The 15,890-nt window shown below is 41.5% G+C and overlaps 1 protein-coding gene across 1 annotated transcript in view; it reads right to left on the bottom strand.

Moving 5' to 3' along the window:
- CDH8 (cadherin 8) overlaps positions 1–3,881 on the bottom strand; it is a 141,341-nt gene extending 137,460 nt beyond the window's left edge. Inside the window, exon 1 of the mRNA XM_057377417.1 lies at positions 3,558–3,881. Within this exon, the coding sequence (XP_057233400.1) occupies positions 3,558–3,809 (252 nt within the window). The 5' untranslated portion in view covers positions 3,810–3,881. The remainder of the gene's footprint in view (positions 1–3,557) is intronic.
- Positions 3,882–15,890: the final 12,009 nt, after the last annotated feature.

Below are 15,890 nucleotides of genomic sequence, written 5' to 3'. Positions count from 1 at the left end.
GCTGGATCCGTGATCTCTGGGGATCCCTTCCAGCTCAGGATGTTCTATTCCATGATTCTATGCAAATACCATGAGGCAAAATAAATACAATATGAATACAGAAAAAAAAAACAAAAAAACAAAAAAACACCAACCTAGAATATTTGTGGCATTTTATAGAGAACTCTCATAAATTCAGAAAGAGCTTCTTTACAGATGTACGAACTCGAGTTGCTTATTTTGAGCTTGATCCTACCAAACATAATGATGAAAATTGGCATTAAAAGTGCACATTGCTCAAATTCTTTCTAAGAGGTTCAAGAATGAAAGCGGAAGATTTGCTCCGGTCCTTTACTCTAGTCATTGAAGAAAAACACCACACTTTAAAAGGTGTTCACATTAATTCCTCCTATTAGTCTCACCCCAGATTATTTCATTTATTAGCACAAATACACTGAGAATGCATTTATTACTCTACATCCATGCAGAACAGCAATGAATAAGTAYCTTTGAAGTGTGTGCACTTGCATTGCAACATTTAAAGCTCTGAAGCAGAGTCTTTATGTCTGGAAGCTGTTTCCCCTGGAAAAACCAAGCAGTTTAATAAAAGATGATGCAGGCCTCTGTAATCCTGTCTTGCTAAAATTTCTCTGCACTTGACAAACTTTGGAATGAGACCTTTTTAATCGACAGGAGGAATGCACAGACTCCGCAGTCAGGATTTATTTGCAAAGTGATTTGTGTGCTGTTTGTATTCTTCAAAATTAATCTCAGCTCTCAGTTTTATTTTGCTGATATATCCCATCAATTCCATTAGGACCAAATGCTTCTACTCCGTGCCTTTCCACTCACTAACTCAAAAACCATTATTCAAGTATCAGCTCTGTTCTGAGCAGTTCTTAAGAGCTGAATTTGCAGTGGGTTTTAAAGGTGCATTTGAGAGCACACAACAAATTCTGCTTGTGTGTGTGTTGTTTCTGTTTGTGCAAAACATCTTTTCATATTTAGTCTCCAAAGCACCTAATTCAATGTTTGTACAAATCAAACATGAGTATGAAATGTGCCAGGTACGCTCTACAATAGAGACAAAAATTGTAACCAAGATCTACATAATTAGATTTGCTTCAAGGATGTTTCCTTTGAAGCAATTAAAGGATTTGTTTGAAGATTATACTAAAACTTCCAACATGTGAAAAGCACATGCGAGCAATATTGCCTCTGTAATGGCACAAAAGCACATTTATATCCAGAAAATGCAGCAGACAGGGGCCACACATTCAATATCACTCTCTTCACAATGTTAAAGATTCCCTGCACTAATTCACTATATCCAGTTTTACTGAGTCCTTCATTTAAAGTCTGGCAAAACAAGAAAAAAGAAAAGCAAGGTAAGTCACCAGGCAGAAAAAAAGAGTCAATAAAGGAAGTTAAGAGAATGAAGGAGATACTCCCAGGTGTGCAAATGTTTTGGCAGGTGAAAAAAACCCCAAAGTTTGGAGGAAGTGTAARTGGAGAAGCCAGGAGGAGGAACCAGGTGAGTGCAGATTTGCGAGCTCTGGAAAGGAGGTTATTTTTAAATTGCAGTGGAGGAGAAACCAATGAGGGTGACAGAGGACAAACCACAGCCCAACTTCCCAGAGAAGGAAAGCATTTTTGCTCGTGACATTCTGTCCACCYTGAAGTTTTGGGAAGGACTGCCAAGAGCTGTAATTGAGGGAGTTGCTGCTTTGCAGGCGGGAAGGATTAAGAGCAGCTCTGAAAGCTGTGGAGCACCTCTGCTCCCCCTGACTACACGGCAGCCTGGAGGACTCACAGCACCCGCCAGCCTTGGGAGAAAAAAATACATCAGAAACACGGATGGTTTTCCGGAGAGGGAGAAAAAAATAGAGAGAAGAATTCCAAAAATATTCTAAGCCCTTTTAATGAATAAACTAAAAATTTCTCCCTATGGGAGCAAACTTCGCTTTCTGCTCGTTTCCGTCTATAACATGCAGTGCTTTAATTATGCAGCAGTCTCAACAAACAGCATCACAGTATTTTGGTTAATTCTATTTAAAATGCCAGCAGAAGATGCGATAATGTCTTCCTTAGTTTGGCTTAGTTGAACCTACCCACTTCTATTCACCAGTGACTCAAACAATTCAGGGTATTATAACCACCAAAAAAACCCTGAATATAGTAGAAATATTTAGACCTGGATATACCCTGAAAATCAAAATACTACAGAGCACAAACCCAGGATTCTCCCCAGCTACTCAAAATAATTTTAAAGCTTGACTAAAATATTCCAGAAAGAATGGGTTGAATWAAACATTTTTAGATGTGAAATACGCACTTTGCTGTCTCTGTGAAATTGAGATATGCTACTAACCCCAGAGAAACAAATGAGAACAGATATATAATACCTGATATAAATGTAAATTGACACAGCACTAAAAGTCACTGGATAGAAAGCTCATTACACCTTCTGACCCTGAGTTTTGACTGGAAAGTGGCTCCTCTAATCAAGACTTGGGAATGCACTTGAAGTGTGTCCTCTTCAGTAACAGATAGAGCCATTGACATTCCCTCTATGATACTATATGCTATTCATTTATCCACAGAATTTCCAAGATTATCATGAAGTTAACTGCTATCCATAATTCTGTTTGTCTAGATTTTTTTTTTTACTCAACTCCAGGAGGCAGCTAATGTGACAATAATGCRCTTGGTTATTCAGGGGGAATTGAACTTTAGTGATAAACAATTAAAGTATTCATACCTGCTCACCACCAAATCTGCATTTATGAACAGAGCATTCTTTTCTAAGAACAATTCTAAGGATAGTTCATCCCTGGTGGGCACAGATGGCTCATGCAAGTGCAAGGCTGATTCACTGACTGGAGGTAACACATTGAGCTGCAGAATAAACCAATGCATGGCAACAAGCAAAGCTTTGGGGCAGCAGAAAAGCTGGGAAATAGAAAAAAAGAATCATTTGCCCTGTGTTATTGTTCTAACTTTGAAAGGAAATTACAAAATCCGTGGCAATAATGTTATTTCATACATGTGCAAACCAGAACCTCCATAGAATCAATGATCTGGTATTTGGCTGCATAGTCCACACTTCCCTTTTGGTTTTTGTTTTTAAGATTTCTCAGAGCATAAACAACTTGATTCATCAGACTGGAGATGGAACGTGACCTATAGGTGTAAGAGTCTTTTGGAATGCACAGGAACATACTGCAAAGAGCTGCTTTGGTAAGAATCCTCAGCTGACAGAGGTGAAGAGTGGTGACTAATGATATAAAAGAAAATGTGAACAGCTTGTGGGGTTTTTTGACAAATGGAATATGCACATTTTTGTTGGAAATGGGAGGTTAGCTAACTAGGAAACACTTACAGTCAGGTCCTTTAAAGCACAAATCTGTGGTTATTAGAGAAGACTTTTGGAATCACAAAACACCTCAGAGAAGACTTTTGGAATCACAAAACCCTTCAGTCTTAAATTCCTTAAAGGAGTCCCAGTGACCAAAGACCTCATGCTATACATTTATACATTCAGAGAAAAAAAAAAACCCAAACAAATCTTGCCTTACCCGGCCAACCAGGATTGGTTCAGGTCCAGAAAATTCTTCCAGTACAAACATTTGATTCCAAACCCAGCCTCTCTTGGAACGGTGCAAAACTCTTTGTTCTTCATTCAGCCTTTTTAGTCCTGTACTGGATCCACTCGGTAGTACTTGAGATTGATTCATTGGAGCCATATAAATGGAAGGAAGGACAGTAATCCATAATATTATTAATGGAGTCCATGTATCCATAAGCATTTCCGTTAGTCTTTCTGGCATTGTACCACGAGCTACGCAAATCACCACAGAAATGAAATTATTATTTTGCTTTCCTCCAGACTGTAGCGATCCAATTCATCATGCAGTACAGAACATTTACTTACAGCTCCTCCATGTGTTTACAGCACAGTCAATGTAAAAATAGCTTAGATGATAAAAACATGATCCATTGAGTTTTCCAGTCATTAAAGATTCCTGGTGGGGAGGAAAAAAAAAAAAAAGTTTAAATCAGTGACTAAAGAGCTTAGGAAAGCATTCCAAAATATCTTATTTACTTTTACATCATAAATAAGCCATGTTAGGTTTTAAATTTGTAGTTCATAATATTTTTGCAGATTAAATGGGTTACAAATAAATTGATTCTGTACATTCTTTCATTGTCTGAAACACTGAGAGAATACCCAGAGGAATGATTACACACACTTAGGAAAATATTTAGGCCTAAGAACTGGAAGTGTCCAAGGMCAGGTTGGATGGGGCTTGCAGACACCTGGGATGGCAGAAGGTGGAAATGGAATATCTTGAAGGTTCCTCTCAACCTAACTCTAATTCTGGGACCATGAAGTTTGTCTGAGGATCTGAAGAAGCTCCCAACCTTGTCACTACCTGCACTTTCAATACAAACACATTGTCTGTCAAATAAGCAAATCAAAAGAATGTTCTTTCACTCTTACTCTCCTTTCCTCCACCAGAACAAAAACCCCAAACTTCTCCCCAGTGTCCAAGGCTCCAGCATCCCATTGTCTGTYTAACCATCACCTCCCTGCACAGCACCACTGCCCAGCAAACCCTTCAGARCCCAGCAGAGGAACAGCACTGCTAAATCCTCTGTGAGATCCACAATCCCCAAASCAGATCACTGCCAGCACCTAAGGAGCTCATTTATGCACATCTGCACTGCAGGTGCACTGTCTGTCCTTGGCTTTCAGAGAAAACACACAGTCGTGTTTCATTTCAAAGACATTTTCCTAGACGGTCACTTGGGAGCATTTTGTCTTTTTATCCCTGCCCACCCTTTGATCTACTAGAAGGCCACATCAGGTTTCATCTCAGTGGAAATTTCTCTTGAAATGGAAAAGCAAGTTAAGAGAGCAGGGCTGATGCCAGAGGGATGGGCAAAACCCGAAATGCAGCCATGGACTGCATGGAAAGGTGATGGGATGTGGCTCAGGGACAAGGGCTGCACCACAGAGTCATGGAGCTCCGGGAGAAGAGGCTTGACACATTTTCTCTGATTCATATCCACACAATCTCAGGAGAAACCACCATACAGAAGGGCAGGAATGCCTATTCTCAAGCTTAGKCTGGATTTCTTCCACTTGAAAATGAACTCCTAGTGTTGCATGTGTGTGAAAATTCCGAGAGTTTGTGTGAGTGGGTTTGTGTGTGGTTTTTGTGCTTTTTCATTTTGTTTTGGTTTTTTTTGTTTGTGTTTATTTTGCTTGTTTGTGCTTTTTTTAATTTTGTTTTGTTGTTTTTTGGGAGGTGGGCTGGTTAGTGGTTCCTTTTTAAGGTTCACACAACACTCATGGCACAAAACATGAAGAACACCAGTACAAATCGGTTGTTAAAAATCATTTAAAAAAATCATTTAAAAAAAAAATGTAGAAAGGTTTTTTTTTTGTTTTTTTTGGTTTTTTTTTTTTTTTAACTTCAGCAATTGCCAAAGCAACTGTGAAATCTGTTGCGTGAAACCTGAAACTGTGAGAAACTTGTCTTGTTAGAAGGGGAGAGGAGCTGCTACCAAAGTGAAACAATCTCTCCAGCAGCACGGAAGAACAGCGAGCTAATAGTGCAGGGCTTTGAAARTGCAGAATGAGGGGAATATCCATTCCAGGAGAACCTGGAGCTTCACAGGCCTCATTGCCAACTGGGGTGGAAATAAAGAAATCACAGAGTACAGCAAGCTCCTGAGAGGAGGTTTTGGGGGAAATGTGAGAGAAGCAAGAGAGGCCTTAAATGTCTTGGCATTCTCTCAATCCCAGAAAAGGAAGAGGAGCAACCAGATTAATGATGGGATGCATCAGCCACCCTCTGAAAAGGCTCTTCAGTCTGGGGAATTAAATTGAGTTTAGTGCTGCTGCTTTCTGGCACAGGTTAAAATGAGATTTTCAGGGGTACGTCTGGTGGTAGAAGGTAGCAAAAGAGAGAAACAGCCAAACTTTCTGTACAAGTGGTTAAATTTGCTCACATGGGATTCTCCTTATCTGATTGGATGCGTGGGTGCTGTGCCTGCCAGGACACAGAGTTTTCTGATTTCTTCAGTGGAGTAAGAAATAAAACACAGCAGAAATAAGACTACTGTAAAATAGARCAAAAGACAGCATCTTCAACAGACATCCAGGATTAAATTCAGAATGGGAGGCAGAAATTAAAAACACAACTTAAGGATCTTTCTCTGAGTAACTGATTTTCAGTTTCATATACAAAGGGATTTTTGATCCAGAAATAGAGTCACACCAGAAAGAGAATACTGTGTTACACCTTGCTCTGTCCAAGGCCTAAAAAGGACTCAAGTGGGCCATTAATTACTTCCTTACTCTCCCAGAACAAGTTGGTATGGTTCTTTTAATCAACGGGACCAAATAATAATAGTAATAATAAACAATAATAATTAATAATAAAAATAATAATGTATAATGAATAATAATTAAGGATAAATAATAATAATAATAATAATAATAATAATAATAATAATAATAATAATAATAATAATAAAGGACTTATTTTCCTATTCAAGAAACTTTTTGAAAACGATTCCTTATAAATCGATCCAGTCTGCCTTCTGAAAGGGATGAAGCAAACGAGATGAAGCAATACGGTCCTCCCAGAAACATTTCTGTTTGCAGGAAGAACAGGATATTTGGCTTTCACACCGCCGCTCTCAATCCTTGGAAAGCATTAAGTTCATTTCAGTGCATCCCTCCTCGGTTCCTCCCCCAGATTTCCTGCTTGTTACTCCTCATTTACTCCAATCAAATGTAGGTCCTGTGTGCTCTCATTAATAGAGAAGATTTGCTGTGACTGGGCTGTGCTCACGGCAGCTCTGTGTTCAGCTGTACCTTAAGGCAAACGGGYCCAAAGCACATCAGAAATATCAGCAATGCCATTAAACATCCCCAGTGAGCCACCCCCACAGCCACACCGGCTCAGGGGACACAGAGCTGGGAGATCCTGAGCACTGACAGCAAAGCTGGGCAGGGCAGGGCAAAGGAGAAGCGAAATCTGATGGGACTTTGGCACGGACCAGTTCTGCAGAGGAATGTGATCAGCGTGGGGCAATGGAACTGGATAAATTTCTCTACTGCTCAACCTGGGCCTTGTGAGAGCTGAGAAACACACTCTCATTCAGGCTCCATCAGGGTATATACTGTGTGCAATGCCTGCAGGTGGGATTGACTCCAAATTTCTTTACCAACTTTAGAAATTACTTTTCTGCTCCATTCCTGGGAGCAAAACACTGCGTGTGTGGCTTGGGGCTGATGGAAGGCATTTAAAATATGTGGCCCAGCAATTTTCACATTGGCTAATAGGAAAATCAAGAAGTGCCTGGCAGTTAAAGTGTAATCCTCTGGATTGGATGTGTAGGAGGAATTGATAGGGCTGCTGAAGCAGGCTATGAGAACATATTAAAAGCCATATGTGAAGGCAGACTTAGAAATRAGGGATGACCAGAAGGTGAGGCACAGTAGCACTTTCCCTTCTCACATCCTGCCATGGTCTAAAGAAGTGGTGAGTGTGGAATGACAGAAAAATCATCCCAGTGAAGCCAGAGCCACCTTTTTCTAAGCAACAGAAAAAGACAAGCACAAAATGGCCCTGAAAGAGTATTTCATAGAATCACAGAAACACAGAGTGGATTGCGTTGGAAAGGACCTTAAGGATCACCCCATCCCACCCAGCCATGGCAGGGACAGCTCCCACTGTCCCAGGCTGCTCCCAGCCCCAATGTCCAGCCTGGCCTTGGGCACTGCCAGGGATCCAGGGGCAGCCACAGCTTCTCTGGGCACCCTGTGCCAGGGCCTGCCCACCCAAACAGGGAACAATTCCTTCCCAATCTCCCATCTGGCCCTGCCCTCTGGCACTGGGAAGCCATTCCCTGGCTCCTGTCCCTGCAGCCCTTGGCCATTGTCTCTCTCCATCTTTCCTTTGGCTCCTTCAGGCCCCAAAAGGCCACCCTGAGCTCAGCCCAAAGCTTCTCCTCTCCAGGCTGAACAATCCCAGCTCTCCCAGCCTTTCCTCCCAGCACAGCTGCTCCATCCCTCTCCCTCATAAGAGAACTGTGGTAAAGGTTTTGAATTTGCCATTAATGCAGAACAAACMCAAAGTCCACCAAAACAGGGCTATCAAGACCCCATATCCAACAAATAAACATGTAATCGTCTCCTGCACAGCTCTGCTCCAYGCTGATCCTGTTCCCAGCACAGATCCATTAAATTGTACCTGAATTTGATTTAAATCACCTCGGGTAAGGCAGCGTGCTCCTGTTTCCTCTGCAAARCAATGAATACTTCTGGCCATATATAACAGCCCCCACTCCTCAGTGGATTATTTGGGTAAAGRCCAYTCACTTACTCACAAAGTATCAAATKRAGAGGYGATATTCCCCCTCAGAGCAGGATGGGGAGGCAGTGAGGCTGCAAGGAGCCCGTCTGCCATGGCAGTGCCCACTGCAGCCACTCCAATGCCCTGGCCAGRCTCCGCCAGCAGAGCTGCTGTGCGCTCACTCCCTAACCCAGTTCTGTCAAAGCCATCTTGTTAACTTAAACGCCTTTAATAGTGAGGTGTTTTCAAAGCCGAATCGTTCTGACAGAGCTGGGTTAGGCCATTGCTCACGCCGTAATTCCACCAAGAGCAATTTTCATTTAAGAGGCTCTCAGCCCCACCTCAGCCCCYACGACATGCGAGCTGCACATTTCAAATAATTGGTCTCCATTCCCACTCCTCCTTCACTGCAGTTCACTGTCCCCTCTGTGCAATCAACTCTGCCAGACAGGYCGGTGAAATGTGGGTTAACAAAAAAACAATTTGCAACAAAACCCTGCTTCGAGACGACTTTTCCTTCAGGATTCTAACCCAGATCACTGCAGAACTAAAGAGCCCATCAACTCCTGGAAAACAACAGGAAGTTTTGAGAGCAACTGTGCTGACAAAAAGCATATGAAGTTTCASTGGGTGCTTCAGAGAGCAGAGAAATAGTTGAATCGACAAAACTGAGAGGAGGAAAACTTCTAGGGAAGAGGAGAGACAGGCAATTAGGGACAGCAAACTACTTAAATAAACCTCTGAYGGGCTCCCAGTATCCAACCATGGTAACCTGCTGCGGTTTTGTTCATTGCTGCTGGCAGGTTTTAGGGACAGAAACCTCCCCTAGATGTGCTGGTCTGAGAGCAGGCTACATCAGGGCAGGTTTTAGGGATTGGTACCTCTCCCCCAGAGTTCCTGGCTCCACCAGGACAGGTTTTAGGGACAGAAAGCTCTCCCCCRGATGTGCTGGCTCCAGCAGGGCAGGTTTTAGGGACAGGAGCCTCTCCCCCAGATGTGCTGGCTCCATCAGGACAGGTTTTAGGGACAGAAAGCTCTCCCCCRGATGTGCTGGCTCCAGCAGGGCAGGTTTTAGGGACAGGAGCCTCTCCCCCAGATGTGCTGGCTCCATCAGGACAGGTTTTAGGGACAGAAAGCTCTTCCCCAGATGTCCTGGCTCCACCAGAGGGTCCATCCTGTGACCCAGCACGCCCCATGCCCTGGCAGAGGGGCTGGGCAGGGCACAGATCCAGCAGCCACACCAAGGCCAGGCTGTCCCAGCAGTGCTGCAAACCACCATGACCCCGTGTAGCTGCAGTAGATTTCACCCACTAATGGTGATTTTAAGGGWCTGCCAGGTCCCCTGCAGTTAGCTGTGACACACAGAAGCATTAAAGCATCATCCACACATCCCTTCCCTGGCCATGCACCTGGGATTGYACAGGGAGGGAAAGGAGATGGAAGATGTTCCAGGAGCTCTGCTGTGGCAGCAGGGCAGGGAACCCTTTGTGCTGTCAGAGGTTCCTGCCAATCCACGTGCAAATCTGAGTCCGTTCTGATGCACCACTCGTGGCAATTTGCTTCTGGCTGCCTGGGAAATCAAAATCAGGCACCTAAAACATCATTTATTTCAGCAGCAATGGCAACAGGCACCTCCTCCCTCTTGCTTTTGTCTCAGGTGCTCTGCCCTGCCCACACAGAGCAATTCAGTGAGCAAAGACATGTCACTTAATTTTTTTTAAGCTTAGTCATGCTCTGCTACTCTTTAAAGACTCCTGCACAGTTCTTTAGRTTATTAGGGGAGTTCTGAGCTTGTGTCAAATGCTAAAGGACCGTTTAGGGCACAGTGTTGGTCTGTGCATCAGACAGAGSTGAGGGAATCCATGCTGAGAGAACACAGACAGGCATGAACAGAGGAACAGAACTGCAACAGTTCCTTCAACACTCACATCTCTAATATTTACTAAAGGATTTATTCATCTATCTGGAAGATTATCAAAAGCAAGTTAGGTCAGTTTAAGGGGTCTGGCACTGAGAAGGAAGGTTTAGAAAAGCTTTTCTAAGATAAATTCCTCTTCCTTCATCCCCTGCTCTTGCACTTTGACCAGGAAACACCAGAACTGATGTTCTGGAATGGGGGTGACTACAGGATACAGGTCAACATCTGGGCTAATGCTTTGGGATAAAGAGAAAATAACAAAACATCCATCACACTGAAATATATCTCCCTTAATTAATTTTGTAATAAATCGTTTATTATTCTGTGACTGTTAACATGATACTTTATCATCTCTAAATTCTATTTAATGTGACTACCTAAATATTTTAATAATTTCTGACGAATATTTCCCATCAGGAAATCCTTTCTTAAAAAAATCCAAAACAAAACAAAAACCAAACCACAAAAAAGTATCTTGACCCAGTGATATCATGCTTATTGTTCAGCTTCTACTGCTATCAACAGAATTTCTTATTGGGGATATTTCTGTTCCTCTTCAATAGTAAAATCAATATGGGCCAACTTTAAAGCTGCCAAGGCTCAGACTTTTTGTACATAAAGCTGTCAGTCTTTCCAGAAGCAGGCACTGCTTTATGGAACCAGAATGCTTTTAAAGAAACCCACCAAGGGTGTCGTCAGAACCTTCAAACTATTTTTATTCTTTATTATTCCTTGCATTGTGCAGTGCTCAGGACTTCCAGTGCGCTACACACGCTCAGGTACACGACAAAGAGGCAGCATGAGCTCCTTAGTTTGCAGCTGAAGGTGAAATTTCCTCCATAATTAAATAAGTATTTACAATATTTTAAGCTCTTTTTGGTTTTGGTTGGGTGGGTTTTTTATTTGATTTGGTTTGGGTGTTTTTGGTATGGATTTTTTTTTTTTTTTCCTGTGATAGCTGATACGAAAGAAAGAAGTATTAAAAGGGCAATACAGCTATTTTAGCTCTACAAAAGAACAAGAGGTATTTGCAATCTTCCCTATCAACTTCTTATAGTCAGGARAACAGAAAGGTTTGGGTTTCTGGGAGTCAGACACTTCACTGATGTGTGTCAGAACATCAGAACATCAGAACATCATCTCAGGGTGCAGGTTCAGAACAGAGAGGAAACACARACAGGACTTCCAGAGTGGTCTAGAAACTTAAACAGAACAAAAAAAAAAAAAATGTTTCCATTGTTTGCATTTTGTTTTCATTGTTTTCATCCTATAGCAAGAGGAAGAAGTGATCTGAAGCAATTTTTATTCTCTCTCCAGTCCACTTTTTAAACCCACTTTCCTTTGAGTGGAACAGAACTGCACTGCATGGGCTGAGCTTGGTCAGCCTGAGCTGCCCCAGCCCTGCTCCCCTCTCTGAAGGTGCATTCCATAATTTGAGACCTMTAAACTCTGAAAGGAGAGAAGGCAGAAAAGGCAAGCGGAGCTCAACGTGMAGGGAGCTCATAAAAAGGCAAACAGATTGGCCTGCGACTGAGAATTAGGTGTAAACCGTGCTCTGCCTGGGGCATTGTTTATCAGGAGACTTTCAGCAGCTGGGATGTGCTTATCCTGTACTTCCTGAAAAAAAAATCGTTAAATATTAATGGAGAACATAAATATCTTGCTTTCTGGGCTTCTTTTTTCAGTCTTTAAAAAAAATATACAAATATGCACAACAGAACTTTCATTTTCATCAGTTTTGTTTAGTGAATATTGGGTATTCTCYACAGAATTACACAAAGCATCATAATTAAGGCAAAACCCACAAGTTTTCCTGACATGTATTCTGATTAAACTGAGATTACAAAATTATGACTGGGCATAATGATTTAGTGAAAGCTACAGAAACCCTCCAGCCATATRTATGTGCATTAAAAATACCTTTAAAAAGGAAAAATCTGAATATACCTGGACCTTTCTAACTATATCCAGTATGACTGCAGTAAACCTACCCTAATCTCTTCTGCTGAGAAATGTGAAATTAGTAGTTTCTAATTTTGCATCACTGGATTTGATGGCASTTCTGCCACCAGTTTAGATGAGTTGTTTGGAAAGAATTAGGGCTCTCCAAAGTTAAACTCATTTCCTTTGCAGTTGCCAAGTGGAGATTTTGTGGGGTTTTTTCTCCCCGTTCATTTGCTTTAATCTAACTTCTGGAAACACACAAAAACTAAAGGTCAGAGACCAGAACACAAAACTCAACCTAAACTTCAGTGACATTAAGTTTTGATGATCTGTTACTTAAAGGGYAATCATGGCTCTTACACTTAATCCACAAGAGAGATTCACATCTGAAGTGTTGCGAAACTCAGAGAATTGCACCCCCTCTTGAGTACCTGCAGTCCATTTCCAGTGTTATTTAGGGCTTGGAAATAATATATATGTATGTATTAAAATGCTTTACATTTACATTTCTGTTTCTATTTTATGAAAAACAAATATTTAAAATATGTGCATATGATTCTGAGCATCAGTGTGTGCAAAAGAAATACGGGTAAATGGTTCTGGGAGCTCCTCAAATGAGGCTGAGCATTGGTTCCCTGGAAAAAGCCACTTTGGGTGAATGTACACCAGATCAGAAAGCTGAAACTCTGAACTAGGGACTGACAGGACTGTTTTCATTATATTTTGAATTCCCTCATCTCTTGCAAAGACCTGATCAGGACACACTGAGAGACACCTTTGTGAGCTTGGCTATGGCTTGGGCACCTCGGTACCCTGACAMTTCCCAAGGGAGCTTTCCCTCCTCACATCTGGGGCTGGGACACATTGCTCATCTCAAACCCAAGCCAAGGGACTCATCATTCTCAATTTCAAATGATTTCCACAAGACACATCACCATCAACACCTTGGAAAATCAATTCTARGAGTGCTATCACTGCAGCCAGCCCATGGATAAAGGCTGCTCTCATGGCTAAGGCAGGCAGAAATCAGATTTTATAGCATCTAAATCCTCTAAAAGGCTAGATGTTGGTAACTGAACTGGTTCACATATAATTATTTTTTTTTTTCTTTTCAGCCTGCACTTACTACTCCAGGTACCATCAGTACCCAATGCATTTGGGGAATAAAATTGTATTAATGCAGTTGAAATGCCACTGAGTTGATGTTATTAACGTTCTTGACAAAATGAGGAACATGCCGAACAGATTCTAGAACAAAGAAGGAGAGGAAAATAAATGTATATATATATATTTAGACACACATTTGAAATCGTAAATTGGACTTTTATTTTGTTCTCTATCTGTCTACTGCTCAAGTAGTTATGTTCACAAAGCTCAAGTGAGCCACCTTTTCTATGGCAACAACACTAAGAAAAATGTTGAGTTTCCATGATCTAATTTAATTCTATTGATGTGATCTTATGGCAGCAATGATGCTTAAAATGTTCCAAGCTCAAATTGCCGTAGCATTTGCCTCCCACTGAAAGAATTTAGGTTTTATTATTTTATACTCATAGTTGAAAGACTCTTATGRTACCACTTTAGTGCATACTATAAGCATGCAATTGTATTAATAGTAGGTCAGGCTTTAATAATATTAAAACAGAAAAGGAATACTGATTACATAGGGGATTCTGATGGTTATGGGGGACTTATAAAAATACCTGCACGAGCAGTCACTTTCTGTTATAGAACATGCACAATCATCACTTAGACWTGCACAGCTCCGAGAAACTACAGGACATGTTCACATTCCTTCTTGTTCATCATCTCAGAGGTCAGTATTTCTCTCAGTTTTGGAAATTAAATAATCTGGGTGTACCACGAGTCAAATGGGTGGGTTCCAGGCCCTTATTTTCAATAAATGTCAAAAAAAAGTCCCTGCTGAAGTCTGTGGGAATGGTCTTYCTAAGCAAAGATTTCAAAAGATGAAATGTGCAACTGTTTGAGAGGAAACAGAAAGAAAAGTCAGGAAGTGCTTCAAGGGTTAATAGACCTAAATCTGTGTCCATTGCTGATTGTGAGCTCTTCCTTGAAATGGTTCTGTATCTTGGAAAAGGGAGTACAAGGGTATGTTTTCAGAGAAGACAATGYATCATATGTTAGCAGTGGTACAAATGAAATATCCACGTATCAATTAAATGTTCTTGATTAAGGTGCAATGCTACTGGAAAAATCCTGAAGATCACAAATCACAAAAATTCAAAAGATTACAAATTCACAGAAAAAAAAAGTTGATTTAAATCTGATTGTGGCACTGCTTCTCCTTTACAACTCTGTTCTGGACATCAGTAGGGAGCTGATGGGAATGACTAAAGACCATGGAAAAAGCACTGAGTGACTTCATCTAAGGAGGCTTCCACCTCGCCCTGCAGAGATGAAAACTTCYTTTATTTTCAAGGAAAAGTATAAAAGGAGTAGCTGTCATACAGCAATACTTCTTATTAAAACCAGCAGCATTTGTTAAGCAGGCGCACGGAGTGTTATTGATTTTTTAATATTGAAGAAAATGTCCAAAGTTAGTTTCTTGGCTAGCAGCCTGCCCAGTTAACAAACTGCTCACCTGGATAATTTAAGAACCAATTTACATGAAATGCTTCACTCTCCAAGGACACTGAAGGCCCTCAGTTTACAGCTCAGCATGGAAATCAAAGTCCTCCACAGCCAGGATGCAAGTTTGGGAGAAAGAAGGGAGTTCATAAACAGCTTAGGAGGAAGCTACCAGAAAGCTCTGCTCATTCTGTCAGCAGTGAGGTGGAACAACAGAGCTTAAAGGATKAAAATATCACATAATAACCACTTCCCTTCCTAGGGTTCTTCTGTCACCAGCATCCATCCACATCATCAGGCCAGGAGGTAGCACCAAAAAGAGTTTTGGGGCTCTGATGTTATCAGATTTTATGGGTGTGAAATTTGCTAATTTCACAATTATGCCAAATACTAACTTCTAGATGSTTCATCGTTTTACTTAAGACAGCTAAAATGTACATGAGGGTAATTTTCCAGTCTTCTGAATTTATAATTTACTTGTATATACTGACAAGCCTATTGTGAAGTCTTTACTTGTTCGTAGCAGTCTGATACTGAACATAGAGGMTGAATATCGTTCATACAAGAGCACTGCATATTTCTGCTTATCCTCGTTGCGGAGAAACTCTTGAAGAATTTCCAAAAGAGGATGAGTGAAGTTAAGAGGATTCTTTATCTATAGCTTTGGTAGTTATCAGCTCTATTCTTTAATTGAAACTGAAGTGAGCAGCTGTTAGCGATTATTGGGAGCGAAGTTAACACATTACATCTGAAACAATAAACATTTAACGTTCTCGGAGTCCTTGCAGGCAGCACCTCCCCAAAAACACCTGTCCGCGACACCCAGCGCCACAACGGCGAGCCTGTGTGTGCTCCAGAGGGCTGCTTAGAGGTGTCAGCCTTTATAAAAGTTGCATGAGTGTTTCCTCTCCTTTCAGAGACAGGAGCCAGACTGGTTCGCGTGAAGCAGGGAGTGTGTGTTTGTGCCTGTCTGAGAGGCAGGGAGAGCCAGGGCACACTCTGATACCTGTTGGCAAGGCGAGCAGCTTCGTGGAGCGCCCTTCTGTGCCAGCTTGGATCGATTCCACCCTATTTAGTCTGCTCCT

Source organism: Malurus melanocephalus, unplaced genomic scaffold (genome assembly GCF_030028575.1).
Source record: "Malurus melanocephalus ecotype Western Australia unplaced genomic scaffold, MMel_1.1 scaffold_312, whole genome shotgun sequence".
Taxonomy (NCBI): Eukaryota; Metazoa; Chordata; class Aves; order Passeriformes; family Maluridae; genus Malurus; species Malurus melanocephalus.
Note: the sequence above shows the minus strand (reverse complement) of the source record. Positions and strands in the feature narration are given on the sequence as shown.